The sequence below is a fragment of the Tyto alba genome, unplaced genomic scaffold (assembly GCF_018691265.1).
Source record: "Tyto alba isolate M040663 unplaced genomic scaffold, T.alba_DEE_v4.0 Super-Scaffold_4, whole genome shotgun sequence".
Taxonomy (NCBI): Eukaryota; Metazoa; Chordata; class Aves; order Strigiformes; family Tytonidae; genus Tyto; species Tyto alba.
This window is the reverse complement of record NW_024881315.1, coordinates 295,093-320,262: the sequence shown is the minus strand read 5'-3', so window position 1 is coordinate 320,262 and position 25,170 is coordinate 295,093. Positions and strand designations below refer to the sequence as shown.

The following is a 25,170-nucleotide window of genomic DNA, read 5'->3' as shown; positions in this document are numbered from 1 at the left end:
GTACCCTCCTTTTTTTTTGTTTTTTTGGGGTTGTTGTTTTTTTTTTTTTTTTGAGTGTTTTGCCTTGCGTCTTTTTGCAAAATGCTGCCTCTCCTCCTCTCGATGAGGGGGAGCCGTGCTCACGGCCTGTGGGGCTTTGGAGGTGTGCACCCAAAAACATAGCCTGAGAAAACGGCTCGCCCACCGGACTCGGGAAAGCTCCACCTCGCCATGAGCGGGCCGGGAGCCCGGGACAGCGCCGGTGCGGCTCGGATCGCAGGCGGATCGCCAGGCAGACGCCTTCCACCGGGCCACGGGCCCGGACGCCTGGCCGCTGCCTGGCCTTCGGTCCAGAGCCCTGCCCCTGGGGATCGCCCCGGCCGCGCAGACCCCACGGCCAGCGCGGTGCTCCGCGTCACCAGACACCTGAGGAACATCGACAGGAAATTTCAGCACTTCCGCGAGCTCTTCCAAAAAGGTAAATACTTTTCAGTCCACTTACTTGTTTACAGATCAGATTCTATTCAGCAAAAGCGATCCTGTCTCGTTCTTGCTGCATTATTTATTTAAAGCAATGAATTTAGATGGCTCTCAGACAATTTAGGGTGGCTTCTCTCTGCGCAGATATTTAATTATGTAAACGCCTTTTCCTGTAATGAATTGCACCAATAGATAAAGTTTCGTAGCACTTAACCATCTAAGTGCACAGGTTTCCTCCAAACGCGATGCAAAAACTCCTCAAGTGCTGTTGACGGCACCTGCAATTCCTCACAAGGGAGGTAAACGGGCTCGAAGAAAGGGAACCTGGGAAAACTGGGATTCGTCACCGGGAAGGAGTCCAAACGTCGTGAGGAGGCTCAAGCTGGCGGTGGGAGCCCGAGCACGTGCCACAGCCTGGAAACGTGCTCCAGAAGTGCCGTGCTTTCCGGCCCGGCACGGCCCCCTCTCTCCTGCCCTTCCCCAGGATAGCCTCCGCACTTGCGGGACGCCCTCCAGGTTGGAGCCCAAGTAAATAGACCCAAGAATTAAGAAGACGGTTGTCACAGGCTCGGTGCTGCTCTGGAAACCCTGTGCAGCACGGCAGCATTAACAAAATCCCTTCAACTTCTTGCTGGAACAAGAAGCCTCCTGGGGAAGTGCCACCCCCTCCGCCAAGGCATCCGGAGGTCCCTGTGGTCCCGGTCTCCCCCGCCACCGCCGCAAGCTGTAGCTGTCGGTCACGGTGCCTGCCTTACCCCCGGCACGCCGGACGAGTTGGGTTGGCCACGCTTCTCGAGCAAACTCCAAACTGCTCGTAGCTTCGCCAGAGATTTGCTTTTCAGAGCCCCCCGACAATGCCGGCCAGGCACGGGAATTAGACCCGCCTGGGCTGGCTCTTTCGCCGAGCATCCTTCCGAGCGCTCAGCTCGGGACTGTGTTTTTCTCTTGGGGGTTGGCCTTTGGCTGGAAAGACGCAAAGATACGCGGTGCTCCCGCAGCGGGAAGCGGGGACGTTCGTCGGTTGGTTCTCGTGGAGTCGAGCCCGGACAAAAGGCAGCAGGGAGCTTCATCGAGGGTCCCGGCGACGAGGGACTGGGCAATTTCCACATCCATCCCATCGCCGCTCGCGGGTTTTTAGCTTGCTTCGGTCCTCAGCGTTTGTTATTTTCTGTTTTGCGCAGAACTCGAGTATTTAGGAGCAGCCGGGTACCTGCGTACCCGAAGTGAGCTCATCTTTCAAGAGGTGAGGATGAGAGTTTATACGTGCAAAAAAAAAAAAATGGTAATTTTTCCCCTTCTTAATTTTAGGAGAAGTTATTTCAGCTTCTGTTGAAGCCAAGCTGGCAGACTTACTGCAAGCCATCTCCTCCTTCCTGAACACATATCCTGCTTTGACCGGGGATGCCATCCAGCCCACCGTAGCAACCCTTGTCGCCAATATCAATGGTAAATCCATTAAGCTTCGAGAACGTAACGAGTGCTGTAGTTACTGCCCCCTGCTCAGCGGTGACGGAAAAGCTTTCGGCCGGGCTGGGCACAGACACACCCGGGTGTCCATGCGCACGCAAAGCACGCGCGGCTACCGAAGCTGAGCAGAAGTCCGTGACCGTCAAGGCTTATTCCTATCCAGCTCCCCTTGTTAGGGAAGATGGTGCTTTTTGAGTGCGTGAAAACACGATGAAGGCTTAAACACGAGAGCCTCCCTGTTTAGGTCGGCGTGGTGCAGGCAAACCGCGCCTATCTGCCTCTTCTCCACTACTAAAGCCACCTCGTGTTGGGAGGGGGAAACCAGAGCACGGGCGGCGCCGGGGAGCTGTTGGTGGCGTGGCTCTGTCTGCTGGAGCCAGCAGGCGCGCGTCGGCACTTCCCGCAGCGCCGAATTCCTGCACGACCCCGCGCCAAATGTTGGCGAGGCGTTCGCCTGCCACCGCCTGGCAGGGAGGGAGGAGTAGGCTGACCCACAGGGTGACGGCGGCGGTTCGTTAACACGGCCCTTGGAGGTTCAGGTGGCGCCCTTCGCCGCGCTGACCTCGGTGGGATGGTTTGAAGATGAATCCTCCTTTCTGTCCCTTCCTTTTGAAGGTGGATCTGCTCTTTCTATCCCTGTTTTGCACGTTGGTTTCTTCGGAGCTCAGATATCCTTGAATCCAGTGGAAAGTCCTCATCTGAAAACTAGTCTCAGGCTCCTCAGAAGAAAGGCCGGGTGGTTCCTGGCCTTTGTTCTGGGGGTCTGATGAACTTTGAGAGGAAGCGCTGAATGTCCCGTCCCAATATTCGGTGTCTGAGCAGAGCCAGGGCTGGCAGGAGGCTCTCAGCCGTGGCTGGAAGGAAGGAAAGTGCCCTAACCACACCGCCGCTTTCGCTCCCGGTTTCCTTCCTCCCCTGCCTTCAAAAGACTTACCGGTATGAAAATCTATTTGCCTTATAAAATCGCAGTGGTGACGTGAAAGGAAGTTTAATGAGATCTCCTAGGGGGTGGCTCCTGTGTACTGTCTGCAGTAACCTGCCACGGTGCTTGGTCTGAAATAGCAATTGCAAAAAACTTCACCTGTTGAAGCGCAGAGGGAGTCGCAGGCTGCGCTGAGGGGCGGCCGGAGCAGCTCTGTGCCCTCCGCCCAGCGCCCGGCCGCCGCTCCTCTCCTTAGAGACTCGCTATCGCGCTGGCAGCGGCTCTGTGTCATCCTGGAAGGGGGAGATGGGCCGTTTCTCAAGAATTCCCCTACTTCCCTGTTGTGAGCCTCTGGTCCGCAATAGAAAGTTTAGGGTTTTACCAAAAAAAAAAAAAAAACCAAAAAACAAAACAAACCAAAAAAGGACACACTCATTCACCAAGAACGTCTAGGAAACAGGCCGAGGAGACGGGGAATTGGGATCCTGAGTTATGTTTCTGGTAAATAAGGAGCCCCACCCCTTGTTCTATGTTGGCTTTTATAAGGTTTTTTGGTTTTTTTTTTTTTTTTTTAATTAATCAGAGGGGTGTTGCTATACTATGTTGCAATCCTTTTGGCTCTAAATGCCTTTACACTAGAAAAAACACTTTTTATAGCACTTATCTGTAAATAAAGCACTTCACAAACAGGGTATGATAATTGTACTCACACCAAACACACCTCTAATTATACCAGTTGAACATAAGAACCCGCGACACAGGCCAGGGGAGATTTGATGGAGAAACTCATCCTGCTGATCCCTGCGCCGACCCCAGCGGCGCTTTGTCGTGGTTTTATATCCCGATCCTCCCGCTCCCTCCCAAAACTCAACCCTTCCCTCCCGAGCCAGAGCAGAAACTGGCACACGCACCACGTTCACTTGAGCCCGAAACATTCCACACCCAAGCAGTAACTCTGAGATGCTAGGATATTTTTATTTTTTCTTAATTAAGCGTTAATGATAGAGAGGTCAGCTCAGTCTTAACTCTGACCCGTGTCTGGCTGTTGATTTGCCTGACACGAAATCTGCGGTGCAACCACAGGGAGAAATTTTGCAGAAGAAACGTCGCGGCATTACTTGAGCCTCAGCAGGCACCAAGGAAGGGGAAATTGTGTTTTTTGAGAGTCCAGACCCATAAGCAAATTTTACGATCGCATAAGAAAGCATAGGCTTTTTAATTATTCATTATTTAGTGAAGAAAAATCAACAGCTTCACTTCGGAGCGCAAGCTTGTGTGTTGACTCCCACGTTTTTGCTGTCAGTCTCTCTAAAATTTGCAGAAGAACAAAGTTCCCTTCAGTTTCTGCTCACGTCAATCTACAATCTTTGCATAAGTGTTTTCTAGTTCCCATAGCAGAATTCCATCATTAAGTCACCACCAGTATCCCTAAACTGAAGGCAAAATTCACCCACTTTAAAGACGGCAACGCTCTCCCTGTGCTTGCAGCCAGCAGCCCGGCTGCTTGCGAGCGCATCGGCGCGCGGGGTGGTTGGGATTTAAAGAGCTGCATCCCAGCCCTCCGGCCAGAGAACGCTCCCGGGCTGAGAAACATCCTGACGCCAGCCATAGCTTTTTCCCTAGCTCATCAAAAACCGCCAACGCCAGGGCTTGTTTTTAAGGAACAAGCCCTCCAAAGTTGAAATTTCGGTTTTGCTGAGCAGGGCTGCCATCTCCGAGGAGGCTCCGATGCACCCACGCACCGGCGAGGAGCAGAGCGCTGGCCTGGCTCTGCCTGGGATGCTCATCCTCCCCCGTCTTCCATCCCCTCTTTTAACCTACCAGCCCTTTCTCTCCCCTCGCCACCGGCAGTTTCTCAGGGGTTTGCTCAGCCTGTTTGGAAGCACGGGAGTTTCTCAGGAGCAGAGTGCGCTCTCCAGGTAGGAAACCGGGGGCTGCTGCGATAGCTGCAAGCCCCGAAAGCCAGGAGGGCTCGGAAGCAGTCTCTCCCCTTTGCTCTTTACCAAGACACATCTGAGTTATGCAAATTGCATGATTAAACAAACGCACGCTGCGCGCTGCTCCCTCACACGGAAGCGTGGCTGCAGGAAGCAGGTTGGGCCACAGCGGCCGCACTCCCCGACGGGCGCTTCTGCCAGCAATTTCGGGCAGGTCGTCTTCACATGCAGCTACCATGGGCCTTTGGAGAATTTCATCACGTCTGAGCTGATCAAGAATTTGTGCTTTACTTAATTCAGCTGCGATTCAAAGCTGGGTAATTTGGGATTCTGCTGCTCTCAGACCAAAATACTGAAGATTCAGCCATGGGAGACCCAGAACCGAGTGGTATGTGATGGCATTTGAAACAAGCTTTTTTGTTGTTTGTAATGTAATTTGGGGGCATGATGTGACATACGAAGCAGAGCAGCCAGAGCCACCTAGGAAATACGGGTGCTAGAAAACAGCTGTAAGTTCCTCTAACTGGGGTTTTCCATGAAGATCCCAACTGTTCAGTTCCCTCAGTCTTTCTCTGACAGATGAAGTTATGTGATGCTTTTGTACTGGGCACTGACTTATGTAAGAGGACAGGACATAAACCCCCTTTTTCGCAGGCAGAATGGGCAGCATTTTCTCTTAAGAGATTGGGAGTACAAAATGCTAGTACTCACACATCATCTCCTCAAGGCCCTCTGGCAAAAACTTGCTCCAAGTCCCTGTCCTCAAAGGTGGCAACCTTAATTATGAACATAATCAGTCTGAATCAGAGTAACGCTTACCAGTGGAGCACCTGAGAGGTCTCTGCCACCTGAGAGCACAAATCCCTCCTGCCAGAGCCCCACGTTCAACAGGGGCCAGTCCCTGGTGCTTCGGAGGGGAAAAAAAAAAAAAAAAAATCTCACGGGCTCTGTAATCAAGGAAAGACAGCAAGCAACGTTAGTCCTTTCCCCGCTGTCACATTCAAATGCATGGTCATCCTTGCAGCTAGATGTTTCAGCTGGCCTGTCAGCACCTGGATCTTGTCATGTCTTTGTCATGAAAATCAGAAAAAAACCATTAGCTAACAGAGTTTCTGCCGCTCATGGCTGTACGTGGGGATAGTTAAAGGATGTCTCGGTGTCCTTGATGAACTGAATAAGCCAGGCTGGTTTAGAAACCGTACTGCGAGACCAGTTTTCTGCCCAGCCTTGCCCTGCAGAGCGGTTTTGTCTTCAGCAACGTTGCCTGCACAACCACCCCTTGTCGGAAGCGACGCCACCACCTCGGGCGCCCGCCGCCCAGCTGTGTGCAGAGCCACAGGCAGAGCCCGTTTCTGCTCCCCGCTCCCCTTCGGCCCCTACCCAGGGCTGGCAGCCGCCTCCCCCCGCGCGGCTCCTGTCAGGCAACCGCCCCTGGCACCCAGCTCCGCTCTCCAGGGCAGAGACTCCCCGCCTGGCCATAAATATCTGCGCCTAATTTGGGGCTGTTCAGCTATATGCCGCGGTGCGTAACCATTGAACCACTGAAAGACACTGTGCATAAACGGCTCTGCCTTAGCCGCCGGCCTCCAGTCGAGCACTTCACCAGCAGAGACGATGGTACAAGTCAGATCATTTAACAAACCCACCAAAAAGCAGGGATCTGTTCCTGAGGTCCCTCCAGACACAACCCCATACAGCGACCAAAGAGGTATTTTTAGGTTTGTCAGTGAAACGGCTTTTAACGTTTAGCAGTTTTTAGGCAAGAATACCGCCCAGACCGCGACACGGCTGTAAAAGTCAGATGCCCTTGAGAAATCCAAGCGTGCCGTACCCACAGAGTGCCTTTTAGCAACAAAATCTCATCTCTTAAGGAGGGTTATTTGACAGCTCTTTTGCAAAACCAAGATGCCTGGTATAAATTATTTTGTTCAGTCTCATTCTTCGGCCAGTGGGTGTCCTAGATTCACCCTTCCGTTGCTAACGGGGAGGTCCTTTTACTGCTATCCAGTACTGGAAGCATCTGCTGTGGCTTCACCGTCAGTCTAAATTCTTCTTACCATCCCGAACGCTGCCTTACTCTTAATTTTGGAGAAACAAACAGCCAGAAGCCTAATGTAGTTGTACTCTTCTTCCTTAAAAAGCAAGGTTTATTAACTAAGAACTGCAGGGGGCTGCCATCTTTCAAGACAAGTCTGGTTTCCTAATGTTTTCCTCTAAAGCTGGCAATCACCTCATTTTTATTTTGCAAACCAACGCACCTGTGCTCAGTTTCTGCTGGCAGACATCTCAGAAACATTTGCAGTGTACATACTTTCTTTTTCTAACGAATTGATGTACGAAGTGGAAATTCTCCTTCCCCCACCCCAGCAAATTTCATTAATCCCCTTGTTAATACGTACTGCTATTCAGAACGCCTGACTTTGCTGGTATTTCCTGTCAGTTGTGGGTGATTGCAACTGTTTAGTAGCAGTTCCAGCCTCTTCAAAAATTAGCTGATTTGTAAATTCGGTTTATCGTCAGGGCCGTCGTTCCACTGAAGTAGGAAGAGACGATGAGAAATCGGAGTGACAGATGGGAAGTGGTCTCGGGTTTGCAAAGCTGTTGTCAAGGAACCTTTGTTTTGTGATTATTTTGTTCCAAAACTGTTATTCCTCAGCCAGACAGAGATGCTGATCTGGGCAGCCGGAGCAGCGTCCTTTGCTGGCAGCCATAACATGAGTGTCCCTGGGGGATGTCTTGGTTGAACAGGGCAGATTTCAAGCAGGAGTGGCAGGTGACCATTTGAGAGTTTTTAGACTTATTTGGCCTGATTTGCTTCAAGCTGTGTTGTGGGTTAGTAAGTAGGGGATTTTACACAGATGCTGATAAGAAGCGCGAGTCCTTTTATGCAGAAACAGGAGATTTGCCCCAGTCGAAAAATCCAGATGTTGTGTTGCCAAGTGCACGACCGAGCGCAGAGAAGAGGAAGGTGCTACCAGGAACAGGCCTGTGGATAGCGAGGTTGGGCAACGGTGCCACGCTGAGTTAGGGCTTCAGACCCTGACCTCATTTCACGGCAACTGCAGCTGAAAGGGAAGCGATGCTTCTGCTGAACAGCAGAATGAGAGCTTTGGCTGCTAAAAATATCCTCGGCGCGGTGCACACCGACCGCTGCCGGAGCTTCCCCTCCCCGTAACGGCGGCAAAAGGCAGGGAAGAGCGGTGAGCTTCGCGGAAGGTAGATGATGCTGATGGGGCTTGTCCATCCAAGGATGGGCAGAACTTGGTTCTGCTGGCATGGTCTAAGATAAGAAGAATAAGGGTATGCTGCCCCTCAAGGAACAGATGGGGTTTCATCTCCAGAAGAGAGTTTCTAGATCAGCCCTCCAGTTATCATTGGGTTGTCCAGCAAGACAACTGGTTTTGAATCGAAGCATCCATTTGTAAATAAGGCTGCAGAGCTGTCGTGAGCAGACAAGGGATTGAGCCCCAGTCTCTCCGGTCCAGCCCCATCCCAGCGCCACAGCGGGTGCTAATCCTCACCGCTCCAGGCAAAGGGCTTTAAAAGATTAATTAGCTGATGGGTATTTATGGGAGCCTCTGCAAACCTGCCAGGCGCGGGGGCTCCACTCTCCTCCTTGTACAGGAAAATGTAAACATCCGTAGCAAGTGGGCAGTCAGGAACGCACAGCTCATCGGGAGGGCACGTCACGAAGGTGTCCGATAGCTGGCTGACGGACGGCAGCTGTGACAACACAGTAATACATTCAGGGCAATTAATTTCCGTGACGGGATACGTACGAGGCACACGGACCCTTTGGCCCGGGCCTGCACGTGCCAAAAAGCTGCTCCAAAGATTTCAAACAGACGGGACAAACGGGTGCTGCTGCTGAGCGACAAAGGGGCTGCGCAGCGGGAAGCGCGTGTTTAAACCCGGGGGAATGCAGCTAATAACGTCGGCTACAGCAAGGCTAGGGAAACTTTCTACGTGCAGTTTTTTCACTGTCCTGCATTTATAGCATTACATATTATTTAGTAAGACGAAGCAAAAGGCTTGTGTGAACCCGAGGTTCTTGCTTATCTTACGATGCCCGCAAGAGCTGCTTTCAAAAGCAGAATGTTTCATTTTGCCCATCACCAGCGCTGCTCGGGTTGAGTCACTCCTTCCTGTTGTACAATCCTCTGCTAGGGGTAAACAAGAGAAATTAAAGCTGTCCATGTGCTCACACGAAGTAACAAGAGTCGTTAGGATTCAAATGGAATTAGTATGTCTTGGATTATGAACAACTTGTGCCTCTTACAGAAAAAGCAGAATGAGATGTTTGGTAAACTGCCTGTCTCAGGTCACCCACTGGGTGGGAAGTGTGGATTTATCAGGATTAAGCAGGACAGGCGCTGGGCACAGTTTGCAGTTCTCTGAGCAGCACTGGTGCTTTTCAATCCCTTCCCCTTGTCCCCCAGGCATGGCAGGACAGTCTGAGTGGCTCCTTCCAGCTCCTTCAGATCTCAGTGGTTTATGGTAAGAAAAAACAAGCGTGTCCTCACACATTTTCAGTGTCTCATTTCACTTTGGAGTAAAACATTCAGAAAGCTTTTCAAGAACAAGGCCAGCCTAAATCTTAATTATTTGCTCAGCAAAGGCAAGCCAGGAGCGCTGCCAGCTCGGTTCTCGATGCAGAAGGGAACACAGCACCCGCCCCACGCTGCTCAGCGCTGACGGCGAGCGGGAGCGCGGCTTCGCTGTCCCCCCCACCCTTCTTCACACTTATTTCTATTTTTAAGCTAGCGATCGGGTTAGATTGGTTCGGACACCATCGGGTTCATGGCTCAGACACTGCAATTGTGTGATTGTCAGAGAGGACTTTTGTTTGATGCCAAACGAGGAGATTTGTGGAAAAAAAAAAAAAAAATCACTTATCCTTCCCTGTCGTTCTCTTCATTGTACATTCAGATACTTTCACTGCGTTGTTTGGCATCTTTATATAGTTCAAAACCCCACGTGCTCACATACATGCTCACAGTCTCCCTTATTATCAGTCCAGATAAGCCAACCTTGTGCTTTTTTGCACCGTTTTGGCTGGAAGGGTGGAAGATGACCAGGGCTTTAGTGGTGCCCAGTAGCTGGCTCCTCCCCTGCGTCCTGGGACTTTCCCAGGGGCAACATGGTGCTGTGAGTCTGAGGTCAGCAACAGGGCGATGCTTTTTGTAGGCTTAACAACAGGCCAGCTCCTAATCAAAACCTGATTTGAAAAATCTGGATTTTTCAGGACTGAGACAAGGCCCAGGAGTAGCTATAACTAAATGAGACACAAACTGACTTTTCTATCAAGCACCATTTGAGCAACGTTTACAAGTATTTGTTCACTGTCAAACACTCAACTACCAGTGAAGCAACTCTAGATTTAGGTCAACCACATCCTGTTTCCTGGAATGTCAAAAGGACAAAGAAGAGTGAAGTTTTCTTTTGTTTTTACCAATTGTGCCTTGTTTCATATTCTAAAACGGTCTTCCCTTTTTTTTTTCTTTTTTTTTGTTTTCGCAGCAACTTTCAGCCTGAGTCAGTTTTAGTTTCAGCCCTCAGTGACAAACACATGACAGAGTGGAAAGTGAGATTAACGGCATTAATAACCCCGTGTAAAATGCACGTGCTCACTTCCACCCTGCCACACGCGCAGCCGCGGGCAGAACACGCTTTGACCTCACAGAGACGCGTGGCGCTGCCCCTCGAGTGGGGACAAGCCCATTTTCTATTTTGCATGCCCAATAATTTGTACCTGCTGGGGACTGAATGAGACGCAGGGTTTCATAACCTAGGTTATCACCATAAATCAGCACATATAATATTGAGAAACGGTCCCCCGCCCCCCGCGCACCAAATATTGCGACACACACACACGTGACGCTCAAGGCAGGGGCCACGGCTGCAGCACGGCCCGGCCCGCGCGCCGCCGCGCTTGCAGCAGCACTTGCAATTTTCTCCGCGTGTGGTTCTGCCGACACGGGTTGCACGGTGTGTGCCTGGGTTTTTTCGAGGCGCAGGGCACGCCGCGGCGCCCTGGGAGCCCCTCCGGCAGATCTGCCAGCCCCGAGCTAAGGACGGCGGCGTGGCTGCGGCTCCGAGAGCCCACCACAAAGGTTGCTGGGGCCGAGCTCGGGCCTGATGGCAAGCCCTAAAATCAGCTCGCACGTCTCCCCTGGACACCCGCAGTTTTCCGGGGGTTCTGTCCAGGGAAACTCGATGAATTTACCGTTCCCCAAAGTTTTCTTCTGAACCCCATCTCGCTCCCGGCCTCACCTTGCTGCGCTTTGCCGTGCCGCCGCAGTGTCGCTTCCCTGCTCAGGGCTCAGCCACGCTCCCCTGCACCTCTGGGAACCACCCTCGGGAGCTTTCAGTGACGTGATTTCTTCTCCAACTCCAGGTCTCGACAATCAAGAGAAGACACCTGAAAATAGGAAACGGTACAGTGAGATATTCCGGAGCCTGGACGCCATAGAAATCTCCATTGGAAACGCGTATGTAGACAAAAGGGGCCGAACTGGTTTTCTGGATCCTTGGAACCTCAATTTATCTGATTACTTTTTTTTTTTTTCTCGTTATACAGGACAGTTGACATGTTCATTGGTGACGCTGACAGCACTGACGACGCAGACCTGGCCCCTGAAAGAGAGGTCGTTCCGGTAGGCAAAGAATGAGATCTGTTTTATTAAAGAAATTATCGATGTCCATTGCCAAAGTGCATGATTCTATGTTATTAAATTCTATGTTACTAAAATTGGGGTTTGGGTGATCATCTGAGAAAAAAAAAAAAAATAGTTACACCTCTTATTTGACTAGCCAGAACCGCACACCACCTGGTTATAACAGTGATGGAGGTGACAACAGAGCTGATAATATTTACTGGAAACATTCAGGCTTTTTGGATTTATATTTTTCTGACAAACAAGATGTGGAAATTGCTGATTTAAGTTCTGCGTGGTAAAAAAGATCAGACAAGACAACACACCCAAAATACATGTCAGAGTCATGCATCAAAAATCTCTACAATTTTGGCCTTAAGAAACAGAAGACCTTCAAAATAGAACTTCATGTTTTTTCGCTTGCTTTGGGCAATATGGGACTTTTGGGGATAATCAGCCTCATTTCATGCTTTTCTGTATAAACAAAGGGGCTAGGGATTTCATTTTTCGGTGACAGTGACTGTGCTCATGTAATCATATTATCCCATGGGCTAAACTTAAAAAGAAAAATCTATTTTGTGATTTATAGTAAAATAAGAGCTGCCCTCTGCAGTTTTTTCCAGCCTTGATCTCTCTGCCCTAACCATGTGTTTCCTCCACGTTTCTGCCTGGGATAGACCTTCCCACACTACCTTCCCTCTGACAAATCGCAGGCTGCTATTTTAACTACACTGGGACGCTTGGCTAAGCAAAATCGGCCTTTCTGAAAAATTCTCCAAATTTCTGAATATTCATTTGTCTTTTACTGCTCTTTTTTTTTCTTTTTTTTCTTTTCCCCCTCCACAGCTGAGTGAAAGTTTCTGCAAGAGCAAAACCACTTCAGAGAGGCAAGTGCAGGCAGACATAACAGGTAACATTGCTAATTAAAAATCAAAGAGGTGGCCTGAGAGCACTTGGCCGATCGGCCGGCAGCGGCCCTGGCAGCCTCCCGGTGACACGGCTGAAAAACGCCGGTGTCTCTGCCGGCGGCAGCCTGGGGCTGAGCTCGGCCTGACGCCCACCAAGGAGCTCAGTAGTCCTGCTGCTTCCTCCAGGCCCTCCCCTCTTCGCCCATTAACATCCCCGTAAGGAGCTTCTCACGAGGTCTTGGTTTCTAAATCCCGAGACATCAGTTCCCAAAGGTCTGCCGGTTTTAAGGACGGTGAAGATGCAAACCTGGGATACTCCTGAAGAGGGTCCCAAAAATAATAATACGGAGAGTGGCCCGAGGAACGGCAATCACCCCGATGTGGCTACGTGTCGTCCCCCTCTATCGCCCGAATCGCTGGGGTAACTCCTTTGCACAGCAAGCACCCGCTGTTCCCACACCCCTGGATTATTGGTCGTGAGCCACTTATCACACCCTCAAAGGGAAGGTGTGACAGGCAAGCGTCTTGCGGTTTGCTGCATACTTGTGCTTAGCGTAGCCAGATACATAGCTGGGGAAATTCCTCATTAACAGAGACAGTTCCTCACAGCACAGCCCTTCGAGGTCATCCTCCTAACACCGCTGTTGTCAGCAGTCTGATCTCAGGCCTGGATTGTCCCAACCCTGCAACAAAATATCGTGGCCATTCTCTGTCGGAAATTCTACTACATACTCCGAAGCGCTTTGTTACTCTGGGAGGGTTCTCACCAGCCCCGTACTTGTCGCTGCCATCCAAATGCAACGTAAAATTGTTTTTTCTTCATATAAAGTCCCTGTGAAGCAAAAAAAACCCCAAATTTCTGAGCTGCTTTCTCACAGATTTCAGCTTGAAACGTGTTTACATTTCCTCACAGTCTGATAAATCTGTATTAGGTTTCACCAAGAAGCAAGAATACTTCCTGCAACTCCCCAGTAATACGTTAAGTCCTTCACTTTTGGATTCCAAAACAAAGTAAATTAAAATTTTTAATTAAAGTGGAGGGCAGAGGAATACACGTCTCTAAATTACCTGGCACTTACATGGTTCTGTGGGCAGGACTGTGGGGTCACCCTGAAGTAGATCATAATGACACTGTTCAGTGAAAGACCTTTTTTATGGCTGTTATCTGAGTATTTTGCAGCACCAACTCTTGAGACTCCGATTTTGCCACTCTTGGAGGAGCCTCTGCCCGTCAGCCAGAGCCGTGCTGAGCCTGGATTTATTCTGTTGCAGTTCAGGAGGCAGACGAAATGCTGATAAAATGTGAAGGTGGCATTGATGCGGCCCTCGAATACGCCAAAATGTGGTGTAAATACGTCAAAGAGCTTCTCAGCTGGATTGAAAAACGTCTGAGTTATGGTGAGTCTGTGCACAGGACCTGCTGGCAGTCTGGACACTTTTTGATAGCTTTTTATAAAAAAAAAAAAAAAAAATCATAGCCAAACCCACACAATCTCAAGCAAAAGTACGGCGGTGAGAAACTGGCCCAACCCCAGGAGTGATCCCTGGCTTTGACAAACCCAGCTCCGCGACTGTGAATCCGGTGTCTAATCCACTCTGCCCTTTTACAGAGACAGAGTTTGCCAAAGGGATGGTGAAGATCGCAGAATCGGGACGAAATGCCATCTTCCAACAGGTACGGGTCCCCACGATGCTCGTGCTCCGCTGCACGGGCTTCCCTGAGGAAGAGGAGGAGGACGGGAGTCCTACGCGGAGCAAACAGGAGGCTGGCTGCACACGTGAACTGCTTGTAGAGTCCAGCTTAAATCCTACAGCAAATACCCCTCCAAAACTGCTCCTAAACCTCTCAGTATTGGAGCAGTTCTTTTTTTTTTTTCCCAAGGATTTAACATGGAGTTATTGTTTGGAAAATCAGAGAGATGATTCAGCAAGGCAAGGCACGGAGTCAGCGCAATATTGCCCTACACTTCCAGCACCCTGCTGTGTTGTCTGAAATAACCCCCCCTCATCCACCCAGTGTAGACACTCTCCCCGTTCTGTAATAGAGATCTTGGTCGTAGCTGCCAAAAGCTTTTCAATTTCAGAAAGCTGCAGTGATTATCCATCATTTTATATTTGCTTTTTCTGGTTTCTGCAGTACAACATGCCTCTTCGGGCACTCTACACCATGGTCCTGGAACATGACATAAAGGTTGGAAATTCAGCTAGTGAGACTGCAGGATTGCTCCATCAGAAGGAATTCTACCAGGTACCGTATTTCTCTGTGGATTAGACAAATTTACTGACAGTTTAGATGGGAGCATCGCAGAGAGCCAACAAAGTGATTTATCCAGGTCTGAGGAGGTGGAGGGGATAAGAGAATGAAACGCACCAGGTTTAAGGGAAAAAGAGGCATCTTGCAGGGCTTGCTTTCTCATGTCGTGCCCTCAGCTATCAGATACTTCTTCCTGCCTCCCAAGGAACTGTTGCCGTCCTAACTGTTATTCCCCTGCAGCCTCTGTCAGCCAAGAAGAATGAAATTGAGAAATGGCGGAAAGAATTCAAAGATCAGTGGACAAAGGAGCAGAAGAGAATGGTAAGAGGCCAACAGATGTGCCAGACAAAGCGCAAAACACAGAAAACAAATGTTTATGAACGAGCAGTAACTAATGTAAGATGCATCCTGCTATTGAATAAAAGCCCTTTTTCTTTTTAAAGAGTAAAAAGGGGGAGCACTAGCAGCATGCCCTGTGCCATCCGGCCTGTGCTACCTGCTAGGTGCCCTCACCTCCTGGCGACGGCCAGGGTGCAGCTTGCGTTCACACACGCTTCGGTCCCGCACCAAAACCCAGTGGCACACACCCCGCTAGCACTTCACCATCAGCCCTTTTCTCCAGGGATTCCTGCTGGGGAGGAAGATGCTCCTGGGCACCTTGATCCGGGACAGCCAGGTCTCTCCTCAGCTGCAGAGGAAACCCAAGAGCTCCCTTAGAGCTCCTGAACTTTAGAAGAGGAGGGAAGGAAACTCCTAGAATGGTTTGGGTGGGAAGGGATCTTAAAGACCAGGTAGTGCTGACCCCCCTGCCCTGGGCAGGGCCCCCTTCCCCCAGCCCAACCTGGCCTTGAACCCTTCCAGGGAGGGGGCAGCCACAGCTGCTCTGGGCACCCTGGGCCAGCGCCTCCCCCCCCCCCCCCCCGGCACAGGGAAGGATTTCTGCCTTAGAGCTCACCTAAATTTGCCCTCTGGCAGTTTAAAGCCATTACCCCCCATCCTATCCCCACCCCCCTGACCCAGAGTCCCCCCCCACCTTTCCTGTCCCCCCTTTAAGCCCTGGGAGGCTGCTCGAAGGGCTCCCCAGAGCCTTCTCTTCTCCAGGCTGAACCCCCCCAACTCTCTCAGCCCGGCCTCCCAGGGGAGCTCCAGCCCCCCCAGCATCTCCGTGGCCTCCTCTGGCCCCGCTCGAGCAGCTCCGGGTCCTGCTGTTGGGGGCCCCCGAGCTGGCCCCAGCACTGCAGGGGGGTCTCCCCAGAGCAGGAGAATCCCCTCCCTCGACCCGCTGGCCGCACTTCTCTTGCTTCCCAAGCCCCTCTCCTTGGGGCTGCTCTCCAGCCCCTCCTCGCCCAGCCAGGATTTGTGCTGGGGACTGGCAGGCCCTTGCCCTCGGCCTTGTTGAACTCCAGGGGGTTTGCCCGGGCCCCCCTCTCCAGCCTGCCCGGGTCCCTCGGGGTGACATCCCTGCCCTCCCGCGTGTCCCCACACCACACGGCTCAGTGTCATCGGTGACCTCGCTGAGGGGGCACTGTCCATGCCCCTGACCACGATGTTAAACAGCACTGGTCCCAGTACCAACCCCTGAGGAACGCCACTCGTCACCGCTCTCCACCTGGACAGCGAGATGTTGGCAGCAACACTGAGTGCCACCATCCTCCCAATTCCTTATCCACCGAGGGGTCCATCCATCAGATCCATGTCTCTCCCATTTAGAGACAAGGATGTCATGCAGGACAGCGTTAAATGCTTTGCACAAGTCCAGGTAGATGATCTCTCAGACACAGTTTGCCCTTAGTGAAGCCATCTGAATGATAATATCTATTTGAACCGGGAGACAGGCGCTTTCCTTATAAGCAGGGTCCTGCTGTGGCTTGTTCCTCCCGCTGCCTCGCCGGGTTTCCTAAACCTGTTCCTTTTTCCTGTTCCAGAATGAATCCTTGTCATCCCTGCGCAAGTCCCGCCTGCAGTACGTGCAGCGCTGCGAGGAGCTGGAAAAAGCAAAGCACCTGAGCGCCAAGGCGGAGGACGAGTATCAGAGCGCAGCCGTCACCAACCCTGGCAGCGCCACCAAGCAGCTGGAGAAGCGACGCCGCTCCTGCGAGGAGGCACAAGCCAAGGTGAGGAGTCCCACACCAGGGCTGCTGGGGCTTCCAGCCATCCCACGCGCCGGGTCGCGGCACCTTCCCACCCGGGCCGGTGACCTTCTCCTCCTTTGCTCCGCGCAGGTTCAGGAGACGGAGGCTCTGTACAAGATGTGCATCAGCGACGCCAACTTTCGGCGGCAAGAGCTGGAGAAAGTGCGAGCGCGGATCGTCTCCCACATCCGGAAGCTCATTTACCAAGGGGACGAGGTGCTGACGTGGGTACGTGTAGTCTCATCATTTCCCCTCTAACCCTCACTTCAGGGAAACTGCCGTTTGGGATGAGGCTTCTAGGCTCCTCACCATTTCACTGTTGAGCCACCCTACATCTGGCTGTTCTCCGGAAGCTGAAATTAGGGGAGTGCTCTGGAGGTTGCTTTGCTACCAGCGACTCTCAGATACTTCGTAATTTTTTTTCAATTACTACTGCTTTGAGGACACAGATATCCATAGAGAAAGTCTGGGGGGGGGAAAAAGGTCCCAGGACAAGAAACGGCGACAAATATTTTTTATCCGACTTGTTAAGTAGAACTCTCAATAAGCAGAAGTGCAGGTAACTGAGCGTGGGTAATGAAAAACTGAAGACTGGTGAATGATTGAGGTCCAGGGGAGAAAAAAAAGCACCTGGGCTTTGACCAGCAATGGGGTGGTTTGTTTTCTTTCTCCATAAGGTGACTTTAAGGATGTTCAAGCAGCGGCAGACTCAGTCAGAACAGATTCCAGTGGGGTACCAGTACCTGGCCGAGGTCTGCAAGCCGTACAAAGCAGGCGAGAAATACCTGGAATTCATTCAGGCTCTGCAGAAAAAAGACATTCACATGGAAGTGTTTGAATTCGAGCCACTCGCTTCCGGAGGGCAGAGGTAAAAAAAAAAAAAAAAAAAAAAGAAAGAAAAAAGAAAAAAATTGAAAAACCTACATCCTAGCTGGAAGGTCAAAGCTATATAGTGCACAGGACAGAAAAAGTGTTTAACACACATTTATAAAGTCGCTAGCAATGCTGCAGCGTCATAATTGCTAATTAAAACTAGCCTCAGCTGTTCAGGTCTTCTCTCTCTGCGTAGCTCCACTAATGAGGAACCTAAAGATCTAAATCTGAATTTAAATCTAAATTTTAATCTAAAGAAGCACTTGGGTCCTTCTGCTGAGCACAGGACTAAGACTAGTGAAAGGAGGGCAGCAGTTTTGTACCACATCCCTTCAGTTATTTCTATCATTTCCCAAAGATTCAGATGGCTCTTTTCTCACACGGGTGCTGTCCAATTTCTAAATTTTTTCTGTGGATAGAAAAGGTGAAATTATATTGAGCATATGTTTTCCTAGTTTTGCGCAAGAGTTTATTGTAGTCTCCTTGAAAACTCAGCTGACACCTGTAAACTGCCTGAACCAGATGCTTTGCCTCAGGCACCCCTAAGGCACCTCCGTGATGCAATATTGTCTGTTAGTCTTCACTGCTGAAAAACTGTTGCAACCCCTTCTCAGGTCCCCTCCCAGCAGCAAAAAGAAGATGGCATTGCATTACACAGGCCCCTCTTCCGCAGCAAAGGACGCGAGCACACCGGAAGACACGTCCAGAAAGCACTTCTCCACAAATGGTGAACAGAGTAGGTTGAATTTAATAAAGACAACATGATTTTCTCTTGAGCCACCGCAGTTTAAATTAAATTAGTAGCCCAAGAAGTGGGAGAGGTCCCAGGTTCTTAGGGCAGTGCTTAAGGCTTAGCTCAGGCTGGGAGAAAATATTGGCAAGTATTTATGGGTTTTCTCGGGAGCTTATTCTGGACTTGAACCCCGTGTTGAAGTATCCCCAGGCTCCTCGGGATGGTCTGTCACCTTATCCACCTTCCGCAGGTGCAAATAAATCCCTCTGCAGCGACACGGAAAGCCTCGGCGGGAGTTGTGAATCCCGGTCCCTGGATTCTCCCAATTCTAGCCCAGGTGAGAGCTGCAGAAATTCTTGCCTAATATTGCCCAAACCCTTCAAGTGGGAACAAAGTCTACAGCGCCGCACTTTACGCATCATGAGGACGAGAACAGCTGTTTATATTTTATCTCTTCTCAAGGAAACTCTAACAGGAAATTGCTGAAAGCACCATCCACCGGCACCATGTCCTCTTCAGATGATTTTGAGGAGAGAGATTCCTTGCAAACTTTTGAAAATGGTGAGCCACGCACGTATTTGACTCGCTAGGTGGAAACCGTGCTTCCGTATCGGTTCCTTTTCACGCTTTAATGCTGTTTCCGCAGAAAACGGCACATCCCAGCAGCAGTTTAAGAACATCCTCCTCTCCAGCGCAGCGCAGACCCACCGGCTCCGGAAGCTGCGGGGACCGTGCAAGTGCAGGGAGTGCGACACCTTCATGGTCAGCGGCTTCGAGTGCGAGGAGGTGAGGGCTAGAAGATGTCATTGCAGATGCCTTGCGCGGAAGCCTGAGGTGACCATCGCCTTGCTGAAGGTCTGGGGGAAGGGGGGACCCCTCCTTCTTCATCTTCATCACACGAGGTGTATTTTTCTGTCCTTGAGTAAGCCGCCAGCGGCCACTTGCCTGACACAACCCTTTTGGGGTTAGTGGGACTTTTGTGGTTGAGGGAACGGGAGAAGTTCCCCAAGTTCAGCCTCTGCAGTGCTGGGCCACATCCAGACTATAACTTGGGTCGGTTCTGCCGTTTCAGTGCTACCTGGCCTGCCACAAGAAGTGTCTCGAGAGCCTGCTCATCACCTGCGGCCACAAGAAGTTGCCCAACCGAGTACCTCTTTTCGGCATTGACTTCATGCAGGTTCCTCGAGACTTCCCAGAGGAAGTTCCCTTCCTAGTGGTGAAATGCACCTCGGAAATCGAAGCTCGGGCCCTCGGGGTGCAGGTGAGTAGCGGGTTTTTCTTGCTTTGATCTTCTCTTCTCCGTGTCCCAAACTCCTGACCTCTCCCCCTCTGAACCACACAGGGGATCTATCGGATAAGTGGATCCAAAGCCCGGGTAGAGAAGCTGTGCCAGGCGTTCGAGAACGGCCGGAGCCTGGTGGAGCTCTCTGAGCACTCCCCCCACGACATCACCGGGGTCCTCAAGCATTTCCTGAAGGAAGTGGGTACCAAATCCCTGCCGGGAGGGCCAGGCTCAGCCTACCACATTCCTCGGTGCCAGACCAGCAGGGTGAAGTAACTCGTTGTTTTCCTCCCCTCTCGCTCCAGCTTTCGGCACCGGTGCTGCTGTCCCAGCTCTATAACGACCTCATTGCGCTTGCCAAAGATTTGCAAAAACCTGGGGAAGAAAAGTTGGACTGCGCTGGCTTCCCTGCCGATCCCATCCAGAGCATGAAGGACTTGCTGGGCAAATTGCCTGGAAGCAACTACAACACCCTGCGGCACCTTATTGCACACTTGTACAGGTGAGGAGCGTGCTGGTTAGCGTCAGGCCCGACCCCAGGAGGTCCCTGTCGAGACCTCGCTGTCAGAGGAGCGGCCAGCCCAGCGCCAAACGCGTACGAGAAGAGTGTCTGGGCTTCCTCGACCTGGGAGAGCCGAGCAGGCAGTTGAGGAAGGTAAAAAAAAAAAAAACTCATTCATGGAAAGGACCATCTTCCAGCAATTAAGAGAAAGTCTTAACGATCGAGGAGGAGCAGAAGGTCCTTACTGATAGCACTTCATAAAGTGCAGAGCAGGAGGTTGAGGCATAACTTGAATCAAGCCCTCTTTCACCCAGCTCTGAAGGCAGGTCACAAGAAACTGCCACCCTCATCGGGGCTGCACCTCCCAGAGCCAGGCAACTTCGGAGATTTCTTTTCTCCGGAGTTTCTCTGCACAGCTCAGAGCTCTCTTCCCTGTAAAAGATGAGGTTTCTCTCTCTACTAGGAAACGGGGGGTTTGGTGCACTCCATGGGTGTGCTCAGTGCATTTGGGTTGTGAGCTGGGAAGCCCCTAACGGTCCTGTTTCCCTTCCCCAGGGTGGCAGAGAAATACGAAGAGAACAAGATGTCCCCAAACAACCTGGGCATAGTATTTGGGCCAACTCTGATCCGGCCAGGCTCAGGGAGCGACGTCTCGATGTCGTGCCTTGTTGACTCTGGGTATCAAGCCCAGATTGTGGAGTTTCTCATTCAGAACTACGAAAGGGTGTTTGGGATGGATGACCTGCCTTCATCCTTATCCCTTGGATGTGAAAACCCTTCGCAAGAAGCATCGACAGAAAAGGATGAAGGACCTCAGAGCCCAAACACAGTCCAGAATATAACTCTAGAGGTAGAGCTCCCAGACACCGAGCTGGGCTTACTGACCCTGCTGTAGAGACTGACCCTAGTGATTAAAGAGAACTTTTTTCACAGATAACAAACCGTTTCCTATCAGAGGGTTATTCCAGGAGGAAGGAGCAGGGAGCCTGTTGCATATGGAGTGGGAGAAACAGAAAAAATTATAAGCTACAGATCACTCAGCAGCTTCTCAGACCAATGCGGATGGTGGCTTTGCTCCATGTTTTAGATTCCAGTCATTCTGAAAAATTGTGGGGTTCTCTATGCTAAATTGCTTGGGACACTGCTGTTCCTGTGAACAGCTCTACAACTTTGGAAGCAGCTACAGGCACTTACGACGCAGCAGATCCCCTGGTACAGCCCCACAGGGCTCTGCTGCATCCCGGAGCAGAGACCATGGGCCCTGTTTTTTCCCCGCCCTGCTACTGAGTGTTCTGCATTTTTCCCAAGCTCCACGGCTCTTTCCTCACAATATTTCACATCCCATTTCACAGCACTTTAAGAACAAAAACGGGCATAGCATCCCTGAGCTGAGACTTTTTTTTTTTTTTCCTCCTTTTCACAGCTGGTTTGATGAGCATGAAAGAAGAAATTACTTTTCTAACATTAAGCCCGATGGAGTAGCATCCAGGTTCGGGCATTCTCTGCCTCCTGCCTTTGAGTCATTGGTGCTCATGTGCAAGACTGAGCGTCTGCAACCACCCTATCCATGTCTGACACGCAGCAATGCTGCTCTTTCCACAGGTCCAGCTGACTGAGGAAGCAGAAGTTAGAATAACTAATTACAGTTGAAATAAAATCACCAGGGTAGACACAACTCACCTGTGTGCAGAAATCCTACAGGATTAATAAACCTTCACAGAAAGCACTTAGAGATATACACAACTATTGCCTTTGACTGTTTTCAAAGCCATTTTTACCTACTTGTACAGCATGACTGAATTCTACAGAAAGTGTCACAAACCCTTGAAAAGGGGACTTGCTTTAAGGGCACTCTCATTTTGCCATTAATCAAACTGACCTCGGAAGCCCCTGCCCAGGTCACCTTGCGCAAACTCATGCTCTTCCCACACCAGCCGTGGCTCTCAGGCACTCCTCTGTCCTTCACTCATCCTTTCATTTGCATTTGAACATAATTACTGTGCTCCAATTAACAGCTTGGTTTCTGATGTTTCCCCTTTTTGTTCTGCAATGGGCTGCCTCAGTGTCCCAGCACGCTGCTGCTCCGCAGAAAGCAGCGGCCGCCTTCTGGAGTTGGCAGGCTTTGAACCATAATTTTTTCTCGTGGCCCTGCTCAGGGACCTTCTGCAAAGCTCCTTCCTTACTCCAGGCGTTACAGATAATCTGAGAGAAATCAAGGCCTTTTCAGCCCAAGCAGCTGCCTTCATTCACTTGGCTCTGACAGCAGTTGGGGTGAGGTGGGAGCTGACAGGATCTTCATGTCAAAAGACAGTCCTGTATAAACACTCATGGCTTTTTCCAACAGAATTTCTCCTCCGAGCATGGTTTAAGTGTGGACTGTGTCTCTGATCCCTCGTCTCCCAGGGAAGCCATCAATGAGCTGACTCTGGAGGGAGCCCACAGTCCGTTAAGCGCGGATGCCCTAGGTAAATGAAGTGGTGCTCACGACGCTGTTACGGGTTGTCTCGTACCGCATTTGTGGGTTTTCACCCCGCCTGCCCGCCCCTACGTTACACAGCACAGAACACATAGCTGGGGCCTCGCTGCTCAGTCTTTGTGCAGGTAACCTATCGCAGAGCGACCGCCACGCAGCTCGCGGGAAATCACAGGCACATTTTCTGCCGTCCAAGATGGGCTTTTCCCCGCTGCTGCCTCAGCTCTTGAGCCCACAGTCACCTGCCAGCTCTCCCAGCTTAAAGCTGTCCTTAATGAGTTAAAGAATATGAACCTGATTCCTATCTTATACCTCTTTCAAATGCATATCTTGCCATTGTGCCAGATTAAGGAAGCTGCTAGAGGGAGGTGCTTTACCCTGTTAATGCAGGAGGGATTCTGGTGTCCTTTCTAACAGGAAAAATAAGTCATCAGCCAAAATTGTTTGTCTTAGTCACCTTGTCTCACTGTTCTAAGATAACTGTTTAATTTTTTATTCAGAGATGAATACAAGTATTGGCTCTGAGCTGGACGACCTGGAGGACTCTGTGCAGGAAAAGGCAGACAGTGATTCAGACGCAGTTTTAGGGACCCAGCCCAGATGCCATTTCAGCCGACAACCTGTAAAATATATTCGAACACAGGCGAAGACGAAGCCGGTCATTCCCAAATCTTCCAATTTGCCCTTGAGGACCGCCACATTAGCCAACGTGGCAACGGAGTCTGCTGCAGAAGGCAACCCTACCAACAGCAGCTCCACGACAAAGGACATCCCGGAGGAGAGCACTCGGAGCAGGAACAGCTCGGCCGACACAGGCACACTCAAGCACCGCTCCGGGGGGAGACAGCAGCTCAAGCATTTTGAGATCACGCAGGAAACCGCCAGGATTGTCTTAAAGTTTAAAGCTGATGACACTTGTGTGTCCCCTGAGCCTTCTCTGGAGAGCGCGGGATCAACTGAGAAAGCAGAGGACGTCAACCCAGGGACATATCTATAGGAAAAACCTGAAGTGTAACAGAGAATAGAAATGGAAAGGGAGAGGGGACTGAAATCCCACACCTGCTGGAAAGATGTAGTCAGGAAGGAGGCAACTGAAGCGTAGGAACAGAAAGCATTCTCAAATGGTCATTTTCTGGCAGCTGCAGCAAGCGTTGATTTTTGCCATTTTTATTTCACAGCATTTTAAGAGTAACTCACTTTTTGAGTGTACTGGAGGAAGGTAAACGGGCAAAGCTCACATACTCTGGATCCTTCTGTTGCTGGAGCTTCAAGTTGTGAGCACAAAGCCATTCTGCAAAGGGAACAGACACGGCCGCACTCTGAGCCAGACCCCATTTCTCCAAAACATTAATTCGAGTCCTCTCAAAGCACACTGAGCTTCTGCAATACTTCCACGAGAAGCTGCTGCTGGCGTGATCGTGGCAAAGCCCTGAACCCCCAGCAGAAAAGATTTTTTGGGTCTAAGACCAGGTTGTTCTGAGTTGCTGGGTCTCCACCTCACCTGCCCGAGCTCCTCTCCGCTTCCCTGCGGTGGATTTTCTGTCCAAATTTTAACATGAGGACAGGGAGAATTCTGTCCTGTAGTGCCATCTCGTGACGCAGGCATGGGGAAGACAGGCTTCCTGTCCTGCTCACTCCCAGGGAGAGCTTTGCATTCTAGGATGGGAAGCGCTACAGATTTCCTTGGTGTTTAGTTGTGTATAGAGCATGAAATTCAGACGACAACATAAAAGCCTCGGCACAGGGGCACATTTCAGCAGTTACCATCTGCTGCAAAGGCACTGGGAGATGTACAAGCCACCAGAGCTAAAGGAAAACATTACACTTTCTCCAAGCAGCTCAGGAGGTTAAGCAATCTACTTTACAAATTTCTTTCATCTCACCAACAGACTACGTTTTCATCCTGTTTCTTAACAAGGCTGTAAAAGAAATGCTAAGGTTCTAGTCTTAGTATTTGTACAGTTCAGGCTAAAGAGAACTTGCATCTCTGGAGCAATGTATATTTGTTAATACAGTGCTTTGAATTCTTGAATACTAAATTATCTTTTACTGTATAACTTCTGTAATAAATTACTGGGTGGTTTATTATATGCTTATCCTGTATTTGTTAAACGTGAATAGGGAAGCCTTAAGTAAACACTTACTGGACTATTATTAACAGTGCCAAGTGTACTTGGGTCTCTACAACAAAGGCAACGCTTGCCCACAAGAATTCATAATTTGAGGAACCAGCAGAACTAGAATCATATCGCTGGTAAAACCCCTAGTTTCCTCTTCCTGCTGCTCACTTATACCAGAGGTTCATTCTACGCAGGAGAAGTGTTAGGGGCTTGTACAGCACAGCGGCTGCCCTCCACCTCCGCTCCTCCTTCCAGCAGCCCAGTACACACAGAAATGCAGTTAGAGAAAACACACTCGCTCTTACCTGGCGCCTCCTCACCGCTTGCTGCTTTGCAGAGCTGGTCATTTGTTGGGGGTAGGAGCTGCCCAAAGCAACGCGTCCAGCCACGCGGCTGCCAGGTCCCGCTCACAGGGGGAGAGCTTGGCTGCAGAGTCCAAGATGTTTCTCCTT

The 25,170-nt window shown here is 50.6% G+C and overlaps 1 protein-coding gene across 3 annotated transcripts; it reads left to right on the top strand.

The window, feature by feature from the left end:
• Window positions 1-44: 44 nt before the first annotated feature.
• LOC104368682 (GEM interacting protein) lies at window positions 45-24,752 on the top strand. 3 transcript variants are annotated; one of them, XM_042802873.1, is made up of 22 exons: window positions 45-457; window positions 1,768-1,905; window positions 11,183-11,276; window positions 11,366-11,441; window positions 12,288-12,351; window positions 13,622-13,747; window positions 13,960-14,024; window positions 14,487-14,597; window positions 14,844-14,924; window positions 16,529-16,717; window positions 16,826-16,963; window positions 17,413-17,603; window positions 18,223-18,344; window positions 18,592-18,678; window positions 18,804-18,902; window positions 18,988-19,127; window positions 19,414-19,602; window positions 19,684-19,821; window positions 19,929-20,125; window positions 20,681-20,975; window positions 22,470-22,590; window positions 23,099-24,752. In XM_042802873.1, the coding sequence occupies exons 1-22, from the start codon at window positions 211-213 to the stop codon at window positions 23,593-23,595; spliced, it is 3,405 nt and encodes a 1,134-aa protein (XP_042658807.1). In that variant the 5' UTR covers window positions 45-210; the 3' UTR covers window positions 23,596-24,752. The 3 variants fall into 3 exon arrangements, with proteins under 3 accessions (XP_042658807.1, XP_032854378.1, XP_032854379.1); XM_032998487.2 differs by lacking the exons at window positions 45-457; window positions 1,768-1,905 and adding an exon at window positions 3,795-5,173; XM_032998488.2 differs by lacking the exons at window positions 45-457; window positions 1,768-1,905; window positions 11,183-11,276; window positions 11,366-11,441 and having other exon boundaries at window positions 13,627-13,747.
• The last annotated feature ends 418 nt before the right edge of the window (window positions 24,753-25,170 follow it).

What these genes read in the sequence shown, in the direction of transcription:
- LOC104368682 (XM_042802873.1), top strand. Translation starts at nt 211, where the DNA reads ATGAGCGGGCCGGGAGCCCGGGACAGCGCCGGTGCGGCTCGGATCGCA. An exon ending in TGAAAAACGTCTGAGTTATG is followed by an intron (nt 13,748 to 13,959) that starts GTGAGTCTGTGC and finishes GCCCTTTTACAG; the next exon opens with AGACAGAGTTTGCCAAAGGG. An exon ending in ATCAGAAGGAATTCTACCAG is followed by an intron (nt 14,598 to 14,843) that starts GTACCGTATTTC and finishes ATTCCCCTGCAG; the next exon opens with CCTCTGTCAGCCAAGAAGAA.